The sequence below is a fragment of the Megalops cyprinoides genome, chromosome 5, assembly GCF_013368585.1.
Source record: "Megalops cyprinoides isolate fMegCyp1 chromosome 5, fMegCyp1.pri, whole genome shotgun sequence".
Taxonomy (NCBI): Eukaryota; Metazoa; Chordata; class Actinopteri; order Elopiformes; family Megalopidae; genus Megalops; species Megalops cyprinoides.
Genome location: NC_050587.1, coordinates 7827591 through 7851918, shown reverse-complemented (window position 1 = coordinate 7851918; position 24328 = coordinate 7827591). Strand labels below are relative to the sequence as shown.

The following is a 24328-nucleotide window of genomic DNA, read 5'->3' as shown; positions in this document are numbered from 1 at the left end:
TAAATGGAGTGTGGCTGAGTACGTGCTTGTTTGTTGCTTTGTTCGTTCATCCAGCTGCGTGCCAGCGCTTGGTACCCCTGTCTCAGAGCACCGTTTTGGGGGCTGTGCGGAGGCAGCAGCTGTCAGAGGTTTGGACAGTGGAGTACACCCTGGACCTCCTCCTGCAGGGGGGGCTGTTGCCGGAGGCCGTGTGGCTGGCCCACCACCTCGGGGACTGGAAGACCGCTGTGTTTCTGGGGCTGGCCTACACCACCTACTGCAAGGATCACTTTGACTTCACCAAGTGAGTCCCCTCCCGTAACCCCACTGCGCTGTCTGAGGGTCATCCTTTGGCAAGTGAGTTAACGCCAGCTGTTCCCCTGTTGTCTCCAGGCTGAAGTGGAGGGAATTGCACCTGCCTGCACAGTTTCAGCCAGGGGGCATTTTCCAGGACCAGCTAGAGTCCCTACTGGGCCTGGAGACGGGACCTTTGGAGACCCAGAGGGGCAAAGACGGCACACCTTACAAACATTTCACAGGTCTGGTTTCACACTGTAGCTTTTGTAAATATGTAATTTCAGTATTACAGATACAGGAATTCCAGGGGTTTGAATTCCAGAATACTCCAGTAGTAGAAGTACCTGAAACATAGAATGTAGAAAAATGTAGACAAAATTGGTAACTCATAATCAGTATTTAACACAGCATTTCATTCACACGCTCCCAGATTCTATGGAGGAGGAGGATATGGAGCTGCTGCAGGTCTCTGTGCAGGAGATCCTGAAGGCCTCAGTCATGGTGGAGGTGGACGTCCTCTCTCAGCCTCTGCACCGCCTGCTGCACTCCGCCAGGGACCTGGCAACCAGTCTCAGTGGATTAGTGCCTGCAGGAGTGTACCTGCCTGCACCCCCGCTGTACTGCCCCCAGCCTGCCACCGACATAGAGGTGCCCTCACACACTGACCTCTCCCTCCCCATACTGACTCTGTGGCTCCTGCTCTGGTCACTGATGTGTGTCCACACACACACACACACACACACACACACACACACACACACACACACACACACACACTTTTGCCACACTTCTATTGTCTTGCTCCGGTCAAATTTCAGGAATTTTGTATTTTTGTGCAGTGCTGTAACAATCTTGTGGTTGCTTATGCTTTGGGCTTCATTGTGAGATTATTGTGACATCACATGCTAATTCCATATCCAGTGTAACACTAATTTAAACTGAAAAAAGGAAGGAACGGTAAATTGCAAGATTAAGTTCTGCTGCTCATCACTGGTCAATACGGCTGGACTCTTTACCCCCAGGGCTCTACGGGGGACGTGGGGCTGGTTTCGGAGAGGCTGTCCCGTCAGCAGGTGTCCGGGGTGTTGCAGAGGGTGCTGCTGCTCCTCAGGGCCGCCCGCTGCTCGCGCCCAGCTGCCCAGTGGTACATCACCAGCCTGCAGCGGTGTCGCCAGCTGGTACACAAGGTACTGCCCAGCCGTTCAGACCTCACCTGCTCTGCAGTCCTGACTGCTGTGCCTCTCTGTCCACCTCTCATGCTCCAGCTGCTGCCTTCATGATTCAGATTGTATTTTGAACCAATCCCTTATTAGCAGCTGTGATTTTTATGACAGTTTTATGATAAATATATCCCTGAATTAAGCAGATACTTTGGTTTATCAGGGATAACTGTCTTTTCTTTGGATTATTTGGTAGAAATGCTCCCAGCCCTTGAACTCATTGCCAGATGGACTAATGAGCTTTGTGACCAGCAATGGCTTCTTCAGGCCTAAGACCTACAGTGAAGGGCGTATGGACACTGTCACAGTACAGGTTATAGGTAAGCAATATACGTATCAAATTTCATCTTTCTGCCCTGAGGTACATCTCATCAGAGATGGCAAAGTGACCTGATTTAAAAGACACAGTCTGGAAGTTGCTCTGAAGAAGAGTGTCTGCTTAAATGACAGAATGTAGGAATCACTGGACACTTTGGGGAAATGATGATTAAGTAGCTTCTTTTTCTCAGCATGCTTCAGAGAGCTCTGTGGGCTGTGCTGGATGCTGCATGTGCGGGACCAGCTCTCCGTCTCCTGCAGAAAGTACCAGGCTGCCAGGAATCAAGTGAGAGACTCACAGGTACAGTACACAGGGAAAGAGAGGCTGGGTGTTGGAAAGCATGCACTTTATCTGTTTCCATGCTTGGATGGAGTCTGAACTGTTTTCTGATGTATATGTGGTAAAGAAATGTAACAAAGCGCAGACTTACTTAAGTGCTAAAGACTTACCTACTCAGTTATGCTCAGATATACTGTGTGTGTGTGTGTGTGTGTGTGTGTGTGTGTGTGTGTGTGTGTGTGTGTGTGTGTGTGTGTTTGTGTGTGTGTGTGTGTGTGTGTATGTGTGTGTGCGTGTGTTTCAGGGCTATGACTGTACGTTTCAGGATGGGGGCAGTGATGTGGTGTCGTGCTGTAAGGACGCGCTGCTCTGGGCCTGTCGGCTCCTGCCCTTCTCTCGTTTTCTGAAGGCTGAGGAAATCCTCCAGGACCTGGTGCTCAGCCTGGTGTCTGAACTTCCCCCCATCCCCATGGTAACAGTCAACTCCCTGAGCACCTTTACAGAATTCATTGTCGATTGACATGTCTCTGACGGCACACTTCTGTGACACCTCTCTCCCCCAGGTGGTGAAGGCTCTGGCTCGGGCCTTCCCGGAGGAAGAGGAGTCGGTTCGGGTTCCACTGAGGGAGAAGTACAGCTCCCTGCTGCAGAGACTGAGACACCACACCCTTCCTGGTAACACTTCAGTGAACAGTGACTACTTGGTAGGGTAACACACTTAGCCTCACTCAGTCAGATGAAGATATTTGGCCCAGAAATTACAGTTGGTTTGCCAGACCAGCAGCTTTCCAATGGATGATTGTGAAGAGAAGAGTGAAGGGAAGAGAAGTATATATATGTGTTGTGTTGTACAAATCTACCAACACAATCATAAATTTGCACGCTGTATACAAAGGCCTTAAATCAGCAGACTCTGTTAGTCTGATTTACTTTACTTTCCTGTTTATTATTTGTCTTTTTGTCTGTTTTCATCCTCTCTGTCAGTGTACCTTTCTTAGACTCTTATTTTTTCATGTGCTTTGTGACGGTGGACTTTTTCTTATTCTAAAGTGTACTTATAAGTTTTCTTTGCCTCTGTCTTTGTCTCCACTGTATTTCTTATGCTCTTTTTCTCTTCGCTGCTGTCGCAGTCACAGAGATGGGAGGTGTGAAGGAGGAGGAGAGAGAGGAGAAGGAGGAGATGATGACAGTTCTGATTCAGGGGCAGCTGAAGCACAGGCGCCGGTATTTGCGTCAGGTGGGGAAACACCTCGGCCCGCTGAAGCAGCACATCTGGGAGAGGACGGAGGAGGAGGAAGAGGAGGGCGCGGGGGCTGCCTCCACGTTCGACCGCTTCTCCCTGGGGGCCAGTCTGAGTCGCAGCACGCTGTCTGACTGCGGGTACCCCCAGGTGTACAGCGACGGGGACGTGGCCGCTACCCCTTCTGAGCTCCTTTCCTCAGACAGCCTGGGTAGGCCCATCCCTAGGTAAGGGCATCGGGAATTTTAAAGAAAAATGGACATTCTTATTTTATTTGTTATTGTAGGTCCTTAACTTGAAGTTGAGTCCACCATCAATCTGATTTGTTTTCGAGGCATGCATCAAAGTTGGAATTACATTACATTATATTATTGCCATTTAACAGACGCTCTTATCCAGAGTGACTTATATAGGTTACACCTTCATCCATTTAGGTCTTTATCCATCCAGGTTAAGTACTTATCCATTTATACGGCGGGATATTTACTGAGGCAATTACAGGTTAAGTACATTGTCCAAGGGTACAGCAGCAGTGCTCCAGTGGGAAATTGAACCAGCAACCTTAGGGTTACAAGCCCTGCTCCTACCACTACACCACAATGCTTGTGATACTAACTGCTCCATATTGTCTCTTTGCAGCAAACAGCTGAATGCACAGTGCAGAAGAGATGCACCTAAAGGCCCTGCCTGTAAAGGAGATGCCAGCAGGCGTGTGGAGAGTGAGGGTGGGCACGGCAGAGTGAAGGAGCCCAGCTCTAGGTTAACAGAGAGCCCCACCCTGCCCACTGTGGGTACCTGGGAGTTTGAGCTGGAAGATGAGGAGTACCCTCCCTTCTTGGAGCTCTTCCTCAGCTATGTCATAGAGCGAGACCGTGCCGAAGGCGAGGATTCGGCCCTGCCCTTCCTGAGCCACTTTGCCCCCCAGCTGCAGGACAGAGAGCTCCACTCGCTGGCCTTCGATGTGCTGACCACCGTCAAACGCCGTAAAACAGAGCGGCAGCATCCCACGGGGAGAGGGGGCAGCGCAGGGCATCTGTTCCGGGCGGGACACTGTTACCAGCCTCTCCCCCACCCCCCTGACCCGCTGTCCTCCTCCGCTCTGCATCTGTCCGTCTGCAGCGGGAGCCAGGTCAGGAGCAGAGAGGTCAGAGATGTCGGTCTCTTTCCCGGTCTCTGTGCGGGAAAGCCCCGGGGCTTATTCGGCCTTCGTCAGCCGAACCGGCCAATCACAGAGACTCCAGCGCAAAGGGCTCCGCTTGGGTCTGAAGCCAGTCACGGTTCTACCATCATGACACCCCAGTCTGACCTCTGGCCCTTTAAGACTCTGCCCGCCCTGGACGTCCCGGTCCTCCAGCAGGAGCTCGACCCCAAAATGGAGGCCCGGTTTCGTGGCCTGAGCCGGCTGTTGGAGTGGATGGTGCGCTGGGCAGACAGGAGGGTGCTGCTTGGCCACCCCAGCAGGAGGAGGGAAGGCGGAGCCGGAGCAGGTCCTGGAGGAGTGGTAATACGGGCCAAGGCCTCTGCCCCCGCGGTGCTCACTGCCCTCAGGCTGCTGGAGAGCAGGTACACTGCGGCCCTGCTGGGCACAGACAAGCACAGCACACACTTCAGGGTGAGTGGCTCAGTGGCACCTTTCTGCTGCCTTTTGTGTGCAGGGATTCACAGACCACTTCAACAGACATGTTCAACTGGATGGCCATTCACCCAGGGTTGCATTATAACACTGACCTGGTACCCCTGTTTCTATACCAGGCCAGTAAACATTGAAATATGTTTAGAGGGGGAAGAAGCCTTCCTATTATTTGTGACTTTGATTCTTTCATTTGCCATCATAATTTAAGATTCATCCTGTGGTTGATACCTAAAGATACTAAAAGTGCTAATTCATTCCAGTGAACCAACAGACTGTCAGGATTCCATTTACCCGGAGTCATAACCTGGGTGTGTTGGAGAGATTAAAGCATTGGTATTGGCTCTGGAGCTAAAAACCTCTACCATCCTTACTTTTAAAGTCAAATTATTCAGTTCTTTCTAAAGAAGCATATATCCTGGAATATCCACATTGGGATGGATGGGGAAATGTGCTGGGGAAAATATCTGATATTGTCTGCCTAGAAAATGCCTGTCAGTGCTCCTGTGGTTACATTTTTGCCGTTGAATCATGTTTTTGTCAGTTTTTATTCTGTTTAATCAGGGGAATGAAACTATAAACTAAATTAAAGTATGCCTCAACCTCTGTTTATGGCTGGACCTTTACTTCATTGATCCCGGCCAGTGCTGATTTTTCCTTACTGCCAAGCTGTTTCACTCTGTGCTGCTTTGCTCAAATTTCAGGTCCCAGAGAGGCAGTTCATTGTGGCCCCTGTTCGGCCAGAGATGAGGTGGAAATCGGAGAGGGACAGCAGCGTGGACACAGGGTACCCCGGGTCAGCTGGGACCCCCGTCACCCTGCCTCCCCAGGACAGCCAGCATGGGGATCCCTCTGAGTAAGGGCTGCACTGTGGAGACTGTTGGCTTTAATGGCTTTAATGGCTCACTAGTGTGAATGTCCACATTGGAATGACTGCATGTGAAAGTGGATTGTTTACTGTGAATGAGAGTGTTTGGTATGAGCATGGCTTGCGTTCAGATGGTTCGTTATTGGTGGTGAATTGGATCAGGGTAGAATGGGATTCTGTTGTGTGGGTATATTTGATATTTGAAAAATAACTGTTTAAATGCAATGGTTATTCTTTATGTTGCAGAGTGTCTGACGTGGTGGAGGTGGAGCCTGAGGTAGACCTGGATAGAGCCTTACACCAGTGTGACCAAGAGGAGGTGACATCTGACACAGATAGTAAGGCAGAGGAAGATGAGGAATGCCAAGAGAGTGAAAAATTAAGCTTCATTGCTGAACAAGAGGGTCAGTGAACAGTGTTATTTTTGGTGTGTGCATGCGTGTGTGTGTGTGAGAAGTACAGCGGCCTCCAATGATTCATACCCTTGGTAAACTATAACAAAAACATCATTTGATAGATGCATTGCTTTTATACACAAATGTATTCAGATTCATGAATTCATGGTAAACATAACATATCCGGTGGTGACAGTAGGAGGCTTTGGGCAGTTCCACTGTTGATGTCGGTGTGAATGTTGGTCTCAGCCAGACTCCTAATGTTGTGTTGTTCTAGGTGACAGCACAGTAGAAGTGGCCTGGGAGGATCCACAGTCTGTCTCTGCTCCGAGCATTTCCATCCAGATCAAGACCCTTCCCAGAATTCCCAGCAGCGTCCCAGACCAGGTGTGCTGATGGAGTCTGAACTGTTTTCTGATGTATATGTGGTAAACAAATGTAACAAAGTGTAACAAAGTGCAGACTTACCTAAGTGCTAAAGACTTACCTACTCAGATATACTCAGATATACTGTGTGTTCGTGTGTGTATAATACAAAATATGTAATTTCTTTGTGTTTCTCTTCGTATTTATTTAATTTCTGCAGCCACTGACCTTGGATGACCTGGAGTCAAGGAGAGATGAGGCACTCGGAAGTTTATCTCAGTTCAGTGCTGAGTACTTATCTTTATTTGCAAAATGCTTTTCAAAAAATAATGCTTAAAGTGATTTCCAGCAAAAGCAAATCAATGATCACATAATTAACATCACATAATTAAGACAGCCTAGCACACAAAAATAAAGGACAGATTGAGTAAAGCAAGTGAAAATTTCACTGACATATAAGTAAATTAAGCCTGTTTTAATCTAAGATGCAGGGAAACTTGATTTCAGGGTATTCACAAGACCATGAAACATTACTGATATTGCTAAATTCCAAATTGTGATATTTTGTGTCATGCCTAACAGTAAATCCTCATGGTCTTTCTTTATATATGTTAAAAATGTGAGTGGGAAAAAACAGGATCACAATCGTTAAGCGAGTTTAAAGTACTGTCTTTTGACAACACGGACCCTTATGTCATGCAGGGCCTTTCGTAATATCAGGGTCTGCACAGAAAAAGCTAAATCATGAATTACCCTCAACATTGAGGGCATCTTGAGATGCTGGTCCAAGCCCTTTATGTGGCATGTGCAGCTCAATCTTTAAATGCAACCACCAACTCCAGTGAGCAATTGCTGACACGTGGGTGGGAACCTTTCACACATGCAGAGACTATTGCAGACAGAATACACATTGGCTCTGTTTGAATTGGAGATTCAGTTGTTTACCAGCACCACCGCTTGCCTATATCTCAGCACTTAATCAGAATTTCAGTTACATTTCATGTTTTAAGTGTTTTCCCAGACTTACAGATGGAATATTGTGCATTTTTGTTATAGAACGGTAGAGTCAGAGAGTCACCAACTTCCCAGCAAGCTGACTAATGTGTCAGCTGACTTGATGGCAGAAGCTTCAGAAACTACGTAGGTTTGAATGACTGTTTTCTTTAAATTCTACCAGTGCTGAAGCATCTTAAGTATGAATCATCATAGTGCACAAGTTCGGTACCAGCTGTGCAACTAAGTGATAAAATACTAATACCCCCTTTCCTCTAGCATACCATACTGCAAAAAAAGTCTCACATACATGTCTCCACTGTTAGGCGGTCTTGTTGAGCAGGAATGAGTTTATTTTCTCCTGCTTATATGTGTCCATGTCCCCACTTCCAAAATATGCTTTTCTGCTTAAGTTTACTTTTCCTGAAACAAAGTCAGATAGATTGAAACAAATACAGGATATTTCTTTCCCTTTTTACATGCATATCTGTTGCAATCCCTGCATTAATGTGCCGAAGCAGCAGTAGTTCACAGTAGTGATTGCAGGGAGGTGTGTCCAGATCCACGTTTACATTGCTTCCACAGGGTTACTACAGTAAACTTGGCCTTGGGGAAGCACATGCTAAACAACGGAACTTCTCGCACTGACCCTGAAATTGCAGGGGTATGTCATGGCATGACTGTGGAAAAGGGGTATGAGAGATATACTATTTTTTGTGCACAGTAGGGGTTTAATTCCATTGCCAGAAACAGGAAACCTATGCAAAATTGAGTCTGTGTTCTAGTGACTGATGTATGGTAGTATACTTGGCTTCTGTTGCCTAGTCAGATTGCACAAGTTGACTTGTGGTAGGACTTGAATAGTGTTATGTTCACACTCACTGGTCTGGGCGTGTTGTTAGCCTGGTCTGACATTGTTGCTCATTTAAATTAAATTGATACACTTACGCTCTGTCCTGAAGTCACTCTGGATAAGAGCATCTGCTAAATGCATGTGCTAGTATGTCATGCTCTGACATTTGGCTTACCCCTCCGCCTCCTAGCCCTGCTAGAGATGAGCCCCAAGGACCCAACCCTATGCTTCAGCCAAACCCCTGCTTGTTCCCCGAGCTGGGTATACATCCTGGCCCCCCCACGAGCAGTGCATTGCAGCCAGAGAGGAGCTCTGAGACACAGCCTCCAATGGCACAACTGGAACCTGTCAGACAGCTGCTGCAGGATGAGTTGATCAAACTGGTGCAGGTAAATATACACAATGTGCAGTACTGAAAATGGACATAATTATAAAAAAATCCAACCATTTCTGTACTGTTTCCATGTGAAATATGATTTTGGTATCCTGTTCAGCATAGGAATATAGCATACTATTTCTGTGGTGTGTGGACAAAATGAGTAGAAGTGCACACACAACTGTAATTGTAGTTATCAATGAAACTTTAGTGGGAGTTTGCTAGCTAGCAAATTAGGTCAACGGTGGATTTCCCTTGCTAGCTAGCTTTGTATTAGTATTTTGGTGGATGGTTAATTTTTGTGATTTATTTTAAACTCTCTTTTGAAAGGGAGTGGTGATCACCTTATTGGCAGGTGTTTGGGCCACCGCATTAACTTACACTGATTATTGCACAGTATTCAGAATGGTGCAAACATACACACATAATTACCTATACACAGCCTTATTACCTGTGTTTAGAAGCTCAAGCTGGGTCAACAAGACATCCTAATCCTAAACATATATCTAAGTCTGCCAAGAAATGGCCAAAACAACAATGTTTTGCATTGGTCAAAGTCTCCAGACCTTGATAGAGTTTTGAGGTTAAGACTTTAGAAAGCAGTTTACAAACACAAACCAAGAATGGGACAGCCAGAGATATTCTGCCTAGAGGAGTGGTCAGAAATCTTTCTTGAAGTGTTTGAACCTCACAAAGAACAAGAAGTGTCTTTGTACTATCACCAAAGTCAAAGGGAGATGCATAAAATAATTGCAGTTGTATGAATATTTTTCATCTTAATTATAATGTTGTTGAAAGATATGGTAACTTTTTTTAAGATGTGATGTATCTCTGTGCTACGATACTAATATTGAATTGATCTTTTTGTTTATGAAGTGCAAGAGTGACTGTGCAGGATACTGTGTGTACATATATATATAATATATACGCACAGCTATATGCATGCATATGCACGTGTAGTATATTATTGTTTTTCCTTTCCTTTTTCCATCTCCTCACAGTTACAACAGATCAACTTTATCAGCCTCATGCAGGTGATGGGCACTTCTTTTACTAACCTACCCCTGTTGTCCCAACACCAACCCCAGCCTCAGCCCCAGCCTCCTATACCCCATCTGCTCCAGCCCAACCTGCCCCTGTTGTCTCAACACCAACCCCAGCCTCAGCCTCAGCCTCCTATACCCCATCTGCTCCAGCCTAACCTACCCCTGTTGGCCCAGCTCCAGCCTCAACACCAACCCCAGCCTCAGCCCCAGCCTCCTATATCCCATCTTCCCCAGCCAAACCTGCCCCTGTTGCCCCAGCCCCAACTCCAGCCCCAGCCTCAGCCTCCAATACCCCATCTGCCCCAGTCCAGCCAGCCCCCAGGAGCTCCTTTTTCCCAGCCTAGACAGGAAAGCCCAGAGCAGCCAGGACACCAGCACCCAGGCGTGGCCACTCTAGCTCCAGGGCTGCAGCCTTCAGGAGGGCAGCACAGTGACCAGCAGCTTGAGTCCTCACATCCCAGGAGTGTGAAAGGGTACCAAAGCAACATGGAGAACATGACTGAGGTAGTACAGCATGCAACGCCTGGACAAGCCCTATGTGTATGGGCTAATACAGATATACCAAATGAACTGGCTTGAGATGATGTCATTTCAGTGATTAGGAGTTGTAATTCGACCAAGCTGTCCTCCTGAGCAATCTCATAGACAGCTTTAAAGTAGTTGGCTGTGTCTGGTTTAACATATTTAACTTGAGAGTTTCAGTTTCTTGTAAAAGCAGTTTGAATTTTGTTTGTGAGAATCTCATTTTGCATTTTGTTTATTTTATTTTACCTTACTGATGTACATTGTTTTTACTAAGTAAGTGTTTATAAGTAAATTTTTTTTACTATCTTTTAATTACTTTAGGGTACTGTAATAATGAGTTTTATTCAGGAACACCAGTTTATGCCTTTTTTGAAGTCATGTACTGATACGGGAGGGGTGCAGTTTTCATGATGTCCTCTTAATTTCTTAATTTAACTTGAACCGGACATTATAGGATAGATTTTATAATTACTTTGTCGTTAATTACTGCTGTCTATCTAATCCAAATGTCTTAAAGTACATTGTACAACTTTAAGACTCTCTCTAATTCTATCTGCCCAGTGCCGGCCAGAAGCAGATGGGCTCCCCCTCTGAGCTGTTTTCTGCTCAAGGTTTCTTCCTGTTAATTGGGGAGTTTTTCCTTGCCACTGTTGCCTTAGGCTTGCTCTCAGGGGGTCTCAGGCCTGGGATCAATGTAAAGCTGCTTTGTGACAACTTGTGTTGTAAAAAGCGCTATACAAATAAAATTGAATTGAATTGAATTGAACTTGAAACCTTGAAATTGGAAAGTACTAAATAAAACATTTACCTAACATTTACATTAGTGTATTTAATACCTTAAGTCACTAGCCAGTAAGTAGTAGTGACCTTTTCATTTTTCTGGCTGTGGTTCTCTGTAGAATGGGTCAGAGTTTCCTGTCCGTCTGGAGTGGGAGATGGATGGCCATGCTGAGAATGAGGACTTCATCCCCTCCTCCCGTGAGCTGAGCAGCATTTCCCCTGACAGCGCCTCCACTCCCCCTCCCCTTCACCTGGGGCTTCCGCTTCTGTCGTCTACTGGCCACACACGAGACGGCCCACGCGTTATTCCCCCAGCCTCAGGGATCAGGCTGCTGCAGCTGCACCCTCCTGTCAGCACTCCCACTGGTCTCCTCCAGACGGCTGCTCCTCCTCCTTCAGCTTCAGCACAGCAGGTCACAGGATGTGGTACAGCAAGAGCCGAGCCCACGCTGCTCCCACCCGTCCTCCTGAGTGTCAGCCAGGCTGACGCCCTCGCCGTGAGGCAGGCGGCAGAAAAGAGGATGAAGTCACCTGAGCGGCCGCTTGCGGGACCCCCAAAGCACCTCGGTTTAGAGCAGTGCGGTCACACCACCTTAGGCCAGGCGACCGGGAGCGCGTGGCCACAGCGCAGAGTCCCTGACAGCCGAGTGGAGGGGAGGGAGAGAGAGAGAGGGGCGCCTGTCGGCCTGCCCCTGGCTGCCCAGTCCCACCGAACACCTCCGTCTCGTGGACTCCCACTGCTGCACTTAAACCAGGAGCCCCACCTGCCTGCTACAGTCCCTCATATTCCTCTCTCCAATCCCACCCGACCCCTGGCCTCTGGCCTTGGATTCTCAAGACACTTTACCGGGCTTCAGTTGCTTCAAATAGACCCTGAACCACTCCCCAAGGTATTGCAGCACAGACACCCACATGCATATATACGTATGCGCTGTTAAATCATTTTGTGTCATTGTTGTTCGTCAGAAGGTTAGCGATAATGGTTAACTGATGCCTTAATGGCTCTGTAGTCTGTAAGATTTAAAGGATTAAGCATATCAGAATAAGGTATAATCAGAATAAATCACCCCAGAAAGCTAAATCTTTAACTAGCTGGATGACTTGCATCCTTTTCCTGATTAGGCATGTGCATGACACAAATTTCTGATCAGTGGCTGCTAACGGTGATTAATGATTCACCCCACCAGACAAAAACAGAACTAATTAAACCTAATTAACTGTCTCATTTGGAAGAGCCTTCACAGCTCAAGTTGACATCCACATCGAGTTTGTATTACAGTCTGTTATTGTGCTTACTGAACTGATGGCAGGAGTGCTACAATTGCCCAAATGACAAAGCCCATTCTGCATCAAACCGTTCTTATGTAATTCAGCAATAGCCTTTGTTTTGATTTTTTAAATTATTGGCTTTTTTTGTTTTAATATAAAAAATCACAGATTGATGAATCAAAGAGTCCCTTGAGTCCAAGTTTCCTTAAACAGTTTGAGCCATGTTACCTCATACAAACTGAATAAGCACTATTCCAAAGCAGTCCTGCCCAGTTGTGTCTCCTTAACTCTTTTGAGTAATTCGGCCCTGTGTTTGTGCTCCAGGTTTTGCCCCTGAACCCACTGCCCCTTCCAACCCCACACCTCATCCCTCCGGAGGAGCTGATGGGGCTGGCGGCGCGAGGCAGATGGGGGACTGCAGTGGGCATGGCTCCGTTCCGCTTCCTGAAAGCAGACACGCGGCCCCGCCCTGCAGACACCACTGCCAACTCCAGCAAAAGGTGAGTAGCTGCAATGCACTGACTCAGAGCTGAGCTAAAACCAACGGCTTTCGGAGCCAGGCTATTAAGCAGTCTGAGGTGTCCCAGATGATTTCTGGATGGGGCGGCAGTGTGGTGCAGTGGTAAGGAGCAGGACTCATAACCGAAAGGCTGCAGGTTTGATTCCCCGATGGGGCACTGCTGCTGTACCCTTGGGCAAAATACTTAATCCAGAATTGCCTCAGTAAATAGCCAGCTGTATAAATAGATAACATGTAAAAACTAACCTATGTAAGTCGCTCTCGATAAGAGCGTCAGCTAAAATGCCAGTAATGTAATGTTATTTAATAATGTTCAATTCTGGTATGTTATAAATTGTGAAAGTCTTGCCCTCATACATAAGTCTATGTGGATAGAGTAATACTTTACACAGCCCAGCTTTACAGATCTGCTAGCTCAACACACATAAATGAGCAGGGAATTTTTGCACTTTATCATCTGGATGACATAATGGCACATAGTTACCACAACCCACAATGGCCCCAGGATAAGTCACAAAAAATTACATATACTGTAGATTATCATTTCTGTCTAATAGGTGGTGTTGAGAAGACACATGATTGTATCTAAATCAGTCTGTTGATTCTAACAATAATATTGGCATTAGATCACGTCAAAACAAGAGAAATGTGTGAAACAAATGTCAAAGTGGGAAAAATGAGAGATTTAGTCATACAGACTATGGCCTTACTCTGAAACTTGTATTTCTTAGGCAGAAGAGGAGGGATGACAAAAAGAAGGAGGGAGAGAAGGCAAGTGTCACCTTCAGATTAGAAGAATCCATCATCCCTCCAGCTGAGGTATGGGTGGTTCTGAGACCATGTAATGTCACTCTGTTATGATATTTTCAACTAACAGGTCTACACTACAACAACTAACTGTCACCATGGCTTTTTGTTGTCACTGACAAAACTGTGTTATCAAGCAGACATCCTGGCACTGAATAATTAAATTAAGTGAATAATCTGCACAAATGTTGTTAAATTTTGATTTAATTTTATTCATTAATTATGGTTTCCAATTAAATGACTGTGGTTATGGACGTTCTGCACTGACCATAACCTATGTGGTGTGTTGTGATGTCAAAATGAAATCAATGGAAAAGTTGTAAGTTAGATTTGTAAAACATCTTTTATTTTTTATGTAGAGATCTTGCAGCAATGAATTTTGCTTCTTCATTTTATTTCCTATTTTGTGTCGGTAGCTGGAGGAAGCTGAACCAACAGGGACGATCCTTGAGGAGGATTTAGGCATTCCAATTGGTGAGAATCTCCTTTAACATTGAAATCGTGTTATTTTTTCCAAAAAATTACATGTTTTTTCCCTCCTCGACCTTATCAGCAAACTCCACCAATGCCTACTGCCATGTTACTATGTTGAGACCGCTCAAGATGCAATAATTTTATGGTTGATGTGAATGAATTAGTAATTGCTGGCATTACCGACTGCTGTGTCAAGTAAAGCAGTGGTTCAGTATGGTGAAAGCAGTTGCAAGGACTTGTTAATGATAATACAGCTAAAGCAAAATGGGTCTGTATATTTTCAAAGAGTATGATTCTCTAACTGTGGTTAGCATCCCTGTTAGCTGTTAACTCATACTCACATGCTAGTGGACTAGCTGATAGCAGGTTTGCCATTTGGTTGATTTCCTCTACTCACATTTCTTAAAAAATAAAAAGTAGAGGCATTTCCACATGTACTTTGAGTTAATTGCAGCTAGGTGAAAGTTCATAAATTCTGTTAAAAATAGAGCAGCCTTTATGTATTACTTTAAGGCTGTAGCATTTGTTCTGCTATCACGTACTTGATTAATGAATGTACATGTCCTTTGAGCAAGAAAGGGTTCACTACTTTGAGAATATCTAATAAACAATAAACTAAATTTTGTCTCCTTCATTGAGCTTGCTTTGAACTGATGAGACCCTCTCCTCCAGAGGGGCCTCCTAATAAGAGCTCCTAAAAAGCTGGAGCTGAACCTCTCGTGTCATGATTGTATCTCATCTGCAACAGTTAGCTAACATGCTGCATGTGTATGCAGTAGATTAGAAGACACCTAATAGCTAGCTAACTGTGTTTGGTGATATTGCTGTGTATTCAGCTGTTTGTGCACTACATGAAATGTTCTCATGTGCAAACTAAGATTTTTTTGGCTAATGTTCCCTTTAGGTTCTCTTAGTGTTTATTGGTACATTTATCTGTGGCATCCCCAGTGCTAACCTTTGTACTTTTTCCTCCAGGGTCTTCCAGCTCCATGCTAACAGGTCAGAGCCTGATAACCAATGCCCTATCCACTGTAGCGGAGCTCCATGCCTTTGCCTCCTCACAGAAGAAACCTCCTGAGATCAAGGATATGTGCACTAACACAGAGTCAGGTATGTCACAGGAACCCGTCACTTGACAGAATAAATAAATATATATATATATATATATATATATATATATATATATATATATATATATATATATATATATATATATATACAGTAAAACGATTGCAATGAAAAGGTTTATTCAATTCTTTTCCACAGTGACTTTCAAACTTTTTCATGTCACTATTAACAGTACACTTATGCAGCACACAAGTACAAAGATTGTGTACACTATCCACACCTCTGATACCTTTCTGGAAAAAAAACTTTGTCTCTAAAATAAATTAATGAGGAAATGTTTTATGTAGAAGCAGAAGTATTACGTTTCCAGTTTCCAGTTTAGTGTCTCAGGAAAAAAGGGGATGGAAGTGATGGATGGTGTGGTATAGCAGATAGACGTTTTAAAAGATAAAGTGTAGTAAAGGTAAAGGGGATGTTTGTTGAGGTTAGTATGTACATGTAGGACTTTACTGTATGTAACTATATGGCTACATTTGTTAAATTATAACAATAACATGTCCAAGAAGTAGCTGATATATAGCAGGCATTGATCATTTGGAAGCCTTGGATCTGATGAACCCTGAGTTAAGTTTATGGTTGTCCTACAGTACATTTAGCAATGTGTTTGACCATATTCTGTACCTCAGCTGAACACTCAAATGTGGTGGATGGCTTTTATTAAGGTAGTTGAGAAAAAAAAACTAATACTGCAGATCCATTGTCTTGTCAATGTTTTACAACGATCATTGAACTCATGGAGGTCAAGGACCTTTTTGGACAGGTCTGGACTGTCTGTGAATGCAAATGGATTGTTCCTGTGCAGTCTCTTTTTACACCTGCTGGTATATCTTGCATTGTGATAAATTATCATTTTGTTAAGGATATAAACATATGCATGCATGTGTAGTCCTGGATGTTTTAGTGCCTTTTAGCGCCCTGCTGATTATGTTGCAAACGTAGATGGCACTGTGGTGTCATGGTTAAGGAAACAGGGTTGCATCCTGAGGGCTGCTAGTGCCCCTTTGAGTAGCCATTGAACGTTAATTGCTTCACTTAAATATGCACCTGTGTATTTGGAGGAAATGAGAGGAGAAAACAAGCAATGCAATCTGAATTAGAGCATGTGCTATGAAATCAGATTTCTCAGCAAGAAAGGTTGGTGACCAAAGCTGCTGTTTCACCAGCAAACCAAATGATGCGATTTGCAGTCAGAAATAACTTTTTGTATATGAGATGGACAGTCACTGATTGGATTCATTTATCTTTATTTCCCCCCCTCTGCTGAATGACAGATTTGTGTCTCTGGCTCTTCTCCTTTTCAGCTCCTCCTCCTTCACTTGCTGATAAGGCAGTTTCTGCACAGCTTCCTGTGGCGCTGCCCTCTGCCGCAGGCAGTAAGTTCTTTACATTGTTCTCTTCCATCTTCCCACTGTCATGTTGTCTAGGTTGCTAGTTGTGCAATGTTTGGTAACAACCACAAAAACCTGTTATTTAGCCAGCTATGTTGAACATGCCTTCCATAATTCCCAAAAAACTCCATCTAGGTAGACAAATGGATATCATACGTTAATATATTAGCTAGCTATCAACAGAAAACATTCACTTAACAAGCTATGTACAGTTGCTTGATAACTGCTAGCTATATTACATATAGGTAATAGTGGACTGTGTCTTCGTTGTGCTCTCAGCTGGTGACTTGGAGGCAGAAACTGCGGCAATGCAATGCCCCGATGTGTTCCTAAACTTACGGTTCCCCAGGGAGCCCCTTCCCCAGGAACCCGAATGCCCAGAGACAGCAGCGCAGGTGGTCGATGTGGTGAGGTTTCATTTTCCATACAAAATTTATTTTAAAAAATATATATATTTAATACATACAGTATATATGTATCTGAAGTTAAAAATATCAAAAGGAACCAAAGGGACCAAAATTTATGACCTTTGAGCTATGTCTTCACTAAACATGCAGCAGTTGACGATAACTAAAAATGTGTGTGAAAATGCAAAAGCAATTTTGATTATGGTGGCCGTCTTTTACATAAGGGGAGGTTGATATTTCACACACTATGTCTATGTTGATGTGTAACATCTCTGAAATTGGTTCCCCAAATGGTACAAATTGGTTCAACAGTTCCTGAAAACACTGTAGACATGTATGCAGTCAGAATCGTAATGCTCTTTTAACTGATCTTCCTAAAAAAATTTACTTACTGGCTACAACTAATTCAGAAGGCAACAGCACGCAATCAAAAAAATCATATCACCCCTGTCCATCTCGGCCTTGGCTACCTGTATGTTGTAGAAATTGTTTTAAGGTTCTTGGACTTGTTTTTAAAGTAGGAATTGTTTGAGCACCTGAATACGTATCTGTCTGTTAAACTCCTTATCATCTAAAAAGAGGTCTCTGATCTGCTAATGCTAGTCTGCTTTCATTACCAACAGTGAACTACCAAAGGTCAGGGGAGTCTGCGTCTGTTTTTATGATCCAAAGCTGCGAAACTCATTATCACAAGCTGCGAAACTCATTATCACAATACATAAGAGACCTTTCATCTGTGAACACCTTTAAATGTCATCTTAGCTTTCAGTGTTCTTACTTGTTTTATCCCGCATTTGGGTTTTACTTGATATATCTGTTTTTTTATTGCTAATGCTTACGCGCTAGTTTACTTGTTTTTATATCTTCTTCATAGATGGCCAGAATTCTGTTTTTCTTTCTTTCATTATTTTATTTTCTCATCTTTCAATTTTTACCTGTCTGAAGTGCTTGGGGTGCATTTTGTTGCATTAAAAAGTGATAAATAAAGGAAGTTTTTTATTTATCAAATTTGAACTATATTTTCAGAAATTTCAGCCAAACAACAGAAAAACCAACTAGAATAATACTAACAAAAACAATGGGGTGGTTCACGCTTTTGAGACTTGGCACCTAAATGATAATCACGTGACAATGATGTGGGTAATAACATGCTAATCACCCTCTCACCCAATCAGGATGGGCCCGGCCGACACTTCATCAATGTGATCGATCTGGAGGATGAGAGCCTGCTCCAACACCTTCCCAACACCGCCCAGAACAGAGCTCCCTCGCCCCCCACCTCTGCCCAGCTCCACCTCCTTGCGGCTTCAGTTGTGAATTCCTCCCCTGTTGAACTCCCAGTTGCTGATCCCATGACAGCAGAGGTCATACAGGATGCACAGCTGGGTAACTCTTACAATCAGCTGAATCCTGTAATCATGTGGTATTTAGCAACATCTTTGCACATGGCACACAGCACATGCTGTACATACAGAAAAAGAAATGGATTTAGAAAAAAAATTGATCTTGCCCACAGTTTAGGATGGGCTTAAAGGTTCGTCAGGATCTGTGGGTTAAAACCATGAACGTAGTTGCAGTTTATTTCCCGGAGAACCTCTTTTGTCCTCATTTGCTGTGTGGTTAGTGCTACTTGGTGTGTTAAGCAGAAAACTTCATTTTCTGCTCTTACACAATGTTTCTGCTTTGCAGTGTGCATATGTGTAATTTCACTGTACATGTGCCACTTGCTTCCTCCAGACCCCTCTGTGAAGTCCTCTCCCCCAGCAGCACAGGCCGAACAGGCTGCCTCAGAGCCCGAGGGGGAGAAGGCCACGTTCAGGCTGCCAATGGAGAGGGAGGCTTGGAGCATGCCACCACCACAACGGCAGCTAGGAGAACGCAGTATGATGTCCAGGAGCCAGGTCTCAGCCAAACTCTCAAGGATGGACAGCCAGCTGGCTGCACTGCAGCGCATCGCTGATCACATGGACAGGGAGTTTGCCAGCACCAGGATGGTAAAGCAGCACTTCGTTGTTTCCTTAGGCCAGTGGTGGCCATTTGTCCTACATTGCCCTCTTCCTCTGTTACTTTATGTCAAGTTCTACTTTTCATTGTAATGGCTTTTGTATCAATTACAAATTGAAGGTTGAAATTGAAAGTGCAGCAGTGTGGTGTAGTGGCAAGGAGCAGGGCTTGTAAATGAAAGGTTGCACGTTCAATTCCCCACTGGGGCAGTGCTGCTATACCCTTGGACAAAGCACTCACACATTGCCTCAGTAAATATCCAACTGTATAAATGGGCAACATGTAAAACTGTAACCTATGTAAGTCACTAAGGATCAGACCATCTTGTAAATGACAATAATGAAATGATTAAACTAAGGGTTGATTTGATCTTAAATCACAGTATTTGATAATAAACAAGTATTTTATATCTCAGTCTAATCTGATAGTTGCATCTAATGGCTGCTGTCACCACATCTTTGTCTCTGTGTCCCTGTGACTTTTTGCAAGGATAGTTCTGCTTGACATGATTAGTAACTGTTGTGTCACTCTGCTTCTTCAGCTGATAAGTACCATAGAGACTATGGGCACAGGCAAAGACCCGAGAGTGGAGAGACAGCAGTACTCCAGCAGGAGTTTCCATCCCGGGGTGACAGAAGAAGGTATTGGTGCACACAGACTCCATTCCTTTGGTCATTCCCTCATACGTTACATCGTAGGCATTGTTTTAGTAAGACAGGAAGTCCAGTTGTGAAAAAATGACCCATTATTATTTATCTGTGAATCAAAGTGAAATAAACACCTCCTGTAACACTTTTTCTGTTTCCATTTCTTTCTCTGGTTGCCAGTTTCACGAGTGTGTCGCTCCATAGGACTGGCTGACCTGCAGGAAGAAAAGGATGAGGACGAAGTGGACGCGCAAGTCATAGACACTTCTCCAACCCCTATTAGTCCTCCTGGCCTGAAGGGGCACACTTCCTTCTCAGCAGCCTCTGCAGTGGAGAGCACCTCTTTCTTGCACTCCTCTGCAATTGGTACATTTTTATTCTGACTTGTCTTTAAATATGGATATACAGTATGATTATGAATATTTCAGAAGTGTATCCTCTGCTATTAAGAATTTATCAGAAGGTCATCTTCCCTATGGGTATAGTTTATGTGAAGGTTGGGCTTTTGTACAGGTATAGCTTGGCCAAAAAGTAGAGGAAGACTATGGTTGAGGTATTTGCAACATTGCTGTCATTCTCAGGTAAACTGAACTGAGCTGAAATCAGATGGCCTCTACCTGTAGTGTGTCACACCTGGGTGCTGCTGCTGTATCATGTGGCCATGTTCAGTGCTAAAGCATGTAACGCTATACTCCCACTCATGTTTCTGAGTTTGTGCAGGTTACATGTGGATGTAGCTTGGCTGCTCTCTTGTAACCTGTTGAATTTATTTTCTATCCCTCATCTGCTGTCATCACTTGTAGTTTTTTGATGGTCTACACTCTACTGTGTGTCTTTTTCAGGCTCTGACACCATGGCTGCCATGTCAGGAAAGTAAGTAGGGTGCCTTTGTTTGCTATTCATTAGGTACTTGATACCATACACTGTGCACTGAAACTGTACACAGCAAGACTACCTCTCACTATCTCTCTTTTGCTACCTACTCTCTCACTACATCCCCCCATCCCCCTCATTTTAAATCCCTGTATTTTTCTCTCATCCTCTCTTCTCCCCGCCTCCCTTGTAGGTGGGCAGATGATGTTCTGAGCCCAGTAGACACAGCGGACATCCTGGAGGAGCTGTTGGGGGTGGAGGGCATCTCTGCCTCTGCGCTGGGTCTGTCTGACACACAGGCGGAAAGGCTGAGCAGGTAAGGGCCACTGTAGCAGCTCACTCAACACATTCCACTCAAAACTGTGGGGCAGTTTTTTTCCACCTGTGATATGTAGTACCTGGTTGATCAGTGTTATGGGATGTGAAATGCGTTGGATAGCTTTTACCATATTGGTTTATCGACTTTGTGAAATTGAAGGGCATTGTCGATTGTGGCAGTAGTGTGGTGAAATGTGGCAGCAGTGTGGCATAGCAGTGAGAAGCAGGGCTTGTAACTGAAAGGTTGCTGGTTTGAATCCCCACTGGGCCACTGCTGCTGTACCGTTGAGCAAAATACTTAACCTACAGTTGCCTCAGTGAATATCCAGCTGTGTAAATAGATAAAATTGTAACCTGTGTAAAGTTGCTCTGGTTGAGAGCGTTTGCTTAATGACCGTAATGTAATATAATGCATTGTGTGCAGGCTGGGTGAGCAGCGGAGGGAAGACCGTGCGGACAGGGAGCGGCAGAAGGTACGGGCATGGATGAGGAAGAAGCAGAGGGAGAGGCTGGCGGAGTACCGCAGACAGAGAGACGAGAGGAGAGAGAGGGAACACAGGCCCTTCATGTCCTCAGCCACAGTGGTAAGAGCCAGTATAGTTCTGTCCTGCAACTCCATGCTTCTACCTGTATCATCAATAGGTGATTTAATGAGTCAGATAGGGCATGATTCATAATGAGATTCACAGCACTGGTTTCCGCACAAGCTCTGCTTCAGTAGTGGGGGAAAGTATGTGAAGCATGTGAAGCATATGAAGCATATGATATACATATGAATATGTGAAGAATATATATAATAGTCCTTCCCTTATTGCGTGACTGTTGGGTCTGAGTGTTTTTATTTCACATTCCTGTATTTTATATGCTTGAGAGGGTAATTTATTAGCAAAGTGTACAGTTGATAACTGAAGAATGTATTTTTGTCAGGCGAAACATGTTTAGCATTCCTTCCATTAATGAATGACTGTTGGGTCTGTTTTTGTTATTTCGAGTTCGTGTCCCTGTACTGCAAATGCTTGAATGTGTCATTTCTCTCTACAGACTCTCACCTCTAGAGATCTTTCTATCAACAGGAAAATCAAGGAGAGGAAGGAAAAGTAAGATTTCGATAGAGTGTTACTCTTATGTAATATGCATGTATAAACCTGGAAACAGTATGGCGTAGTTACATTATCCCAGTGGTAAGAGGTTTTGATAAAGTAAAGCAGTGGGGCCAAACGTGTCTGTATTTATGCATAAAGTATGTGTCTAAAGTATATATGTAGATATAAGAATATGTATAATGTATATGTATGCAGGCCTGTGTTTGCTCACATGGTCTGTGTTTGCAATCAGAATGTTGCTGCAGGAGCACCACACCCAGAGAGCCCAGGATGCCTGCAACCTGATATCAGAGCTGCTGACAGCCTCCCCGGCCCTGCCCACCGCCACCACCCAGCCCCTGTCGCAGAGCAGAGCCAACAGCAGCGCCAGGTCTGCAGCCCGGCTTTCTGCACGTGCCTTTCATTTAAAAATGGAAAGCTTTCCTTTGTGTCACACGTATGTGAAAGTGAGAGTAGGCGCAGGCCTCTGATCCGGGATGTGTCTCCCCGGTGTGTTCCAGGTTGGCGGCACGGAGCCGGAGTAAGTCCGCAGGGAGGAAGGGAGGGAGCACCCAGCCCCAGGGGTTAGGCCCCCGCTCCCTCTCCTCACCTGGGAGGGTAGCAGGGGCGCAGAGCAGGGCCGCGTCGGGAGGAAGGCCAATGCAGAGCGACCATCTCGGACTGCACAGACCGGGTGAGCTTCCTCTCTCACACACACACACACACACACACACATATGCGCGCACGCGGGCACACACACACACACACACACACATATACACACACGCACGTTTGTCTCTGATGTATTCTTTCAGTCCTTTGTTCCTATATGTTTTCGATTTTCAGTGGTTCTTCACTTTTAGTTTGAAATAATCTTTTCCTATTTTGAGATATGGCTCATGTAGGACAGCATGCAGTAGCCTCACTGTCTCTTTTTGTCTTTGGGGTATCAGCAAGTGCCCTCCCAGGTGACCGCTTGTCCCAGGTGACCCGACGGGGAATGCTGACAGATGTGAGGGGGAGGACACCGGTGAAAGGTGTGCTTTGTGAATCATTGAGCACTGTGCATCAGTTTCGCCCTGTGTGATTTCAGCATTTGCATAAAATACCATTTCAGTGTGCAGTGGTATTTTGTGATGGCACTGGGAATGCTGCGATGTCATTTGTCAGGTTGGGGGAAAGAGGTGGGGCCGTTCCTGACGGACAGTAGTAGAGCAGGAGACAAATGGGTGAAGAATGGAGTGCTTGAGAAGCAGAAGGTGCAGGTGGGGAGCCACTGGAAGCCTCTGGAGGTGCACAGACTGCAGGGCCTTGAGGAGCTGAACCTTGGGCAGGTAGGAAGATCTGAGACAGATGTGCTCTACACTTCTATCTCACAGATGCAGGGGAGCTCTGGAAACTCAAGCTTATATCACGAATATATTGGCAGTGGCATAATCACATTTGTTCTGTATTTGAAATACTTAATCAAGCAGCAATGAGTGCTGATCAGAAATAAAAAAGAAATAAATAAACGAGCCATTATTGAAAAAAAACTTCTTCAGCAAGCAGTGGTAGTTTTTACTTTATTCCACCTCTTGGTTGATGGACAGGTCTCTCTAAATGTCTCACCAATAATGACCCTGATCGTTATTGTAATGATGTAGTTATAATATCCCCTTTCCATCCTGACCTCTCCCTCCAGGAGCTCATGGTCGAGGTGGAAGAGTCTTCAGTGATTGGAAGGGGAGGAAAGCTGAGGGCTTTGGACTCTTTGTCTGAGAGCACTGGCAGCATCCTGAGCAAACTGGACTGGACTGCCATTGAAAACCTGTTGGCAGAGGAGGAAGGAGACTGATCTTCATGGGGAGGGGTCAGGGCAGTCCTTTTAGCACATGAGTAGCTGTCATAGACTGGTGTTGTCCTAAGTAAGAAAAAATAAACTGACTATTTCCTTCCTTGTGCAAATCTGTTGAAGTACTTCAAAGTGTCAGTAGCTGCTCTGATTTTTTTCATTGCAGTATTGAGTGTTTTTAAAGTTACTGTATTTGTGATGTGTGATGAAATTTGTTCTCAGGGCTGATTCATATGATTGAAAGAGCAATTTTGCTGTATGGTGTGTCATAATTAAATTTATTTAATGTTTTCTAAACAATGTAAAATAGTCCATCAATTGTGATATTTTTCCAATAAAAAGCAATTACATTATTAGTGAGATTATCATCATAAAGTGTAAAGAAATGCTGATTAACGTACCAGATTTGTA

The 24328-nt window shown here is 44.7% G+C and overlaps 1 protein-coding gene across 1 annotated transcript in view; it reads left to right on the top strand.

The window, feature by feature from the left end:
* cplane1 (ciliogenesis and planar polarity effector 1) overlaps positions 1 to 24133 on the top strand; it is a 35604-nt gene extending 11471 nt beyond the window's left edge. The window contains exons 16-52 of the mRNA XM_036528712.1: positions 55 to 283; positions 373 to 485; positions 707 to 924; positions 1299 to 1463; positions 1693 to 1816; positions 2006 to 2100; positions 2420 to 2566; positions 2658 to 2769; positions 3225 to 3561; positions 3974 to 4946; positions 5669 to 5820; positions 6079 to 6236; positions 6505 to 6614; positions 6814 to 6872; positions 7650 to 7733; positions 8630 to 8822; positions 9817 to 10365; positions 11286 to 12056; positions 12760 to 12935; positions 13687 to 13774; positions 14179 to 14236; positions 15212 to 15346; positions 16666 to 16737; positions 17032 to 17159; positions 18335 to 18545; positions 18897 to 19153; positions 19705 to 19804; positions 19991 to 20176; positions 20653 to 20683; positions 20877 to 20999; positions 21426 to 21585; positions 22043 to 22098; positions 22337 to 22474; positions 22605 to 22777; positions 23037 to 23120; positions 23254 to 23417; positions 23768 to 24133. Of these exons, the coding sequence (XP_036384605.1) occupies positions 55 to 283; positions 373 to 485; positions 707 to 924; positions 1299 to 1463; positions 1693 to 1816; positions 2006 to 2100; positions 2420 to 2566; positions 2658 to 2769; positions 3225 to 3561; positions 3974 to 4946; positions 5669 to 5820; positions 6079 to 6236; positions 6505 to 6614; positions 6814 to 6872; positions 7650 to 7733; positions 8630 to 8822; positions 9817 to 10365; positions 11286 to 12056; positions 12760 to 12935; positions 13687 to 13774; positions 14179 to 14236; positions 15212 to 15346; positions 16666 to 16737; positions 17032 to 17159; positions 18335 to 18545; positions 18897 to 19153; positions 19705 to 19804; positions 19991 to 20176; positions 20653 to 20683; positions 20877 to 20999; positions 21426 to 21585; positions 22043 to 22098; positions 22337 to 22474; positions 22605 to 22777; positions 23037 to 23120; positions 23254 to 23417; positions 23768 to 23920 (7082 nt within the window). The 3' untranslated portion in view covers positions 23921 to 24133. The remainder of the gene's footprint in view (positions 1 to 54; positions 284 to 372; positions 486 to 706; positions 925 to 1298; positions 1464 to 1692; positions 1817 to 2005; positions 2101 to 2419; positions 2567 to 2657; positions 2770 to 3224; positions 3562 to 3973; positions 4947 to 5668; positions 5821 to 6078; positions 6237 to 6504; positions 6615 to 6813; positions 6873 to 7649; positions 7734 to 8629; positions 8823 to 9816; positions 10366 to 11285; positions 12057 to 12759; positions 12936 to 13686; positions 13775 to 14178; positions 14237 to 15211; positions 15347 to 16665; positions 16738 to 17031; positions 17160 to 18334; positions 18546 to 18896; positions 19154 to 19704; positions 19805 to 19990; positions 20177 to 20652; positions 20684 to 20876; positions 21000 to 21425; positions 21586 to 22042; positions 22099 to 22336; positions 22475 to 22604; positions 22778 to 23036; positions 23121 to 23253; positions 23418 to 23767) is intronic.
* The last annotated feature ends 195 nt before the right edge of the window (positions 24134 to 24328 follow it).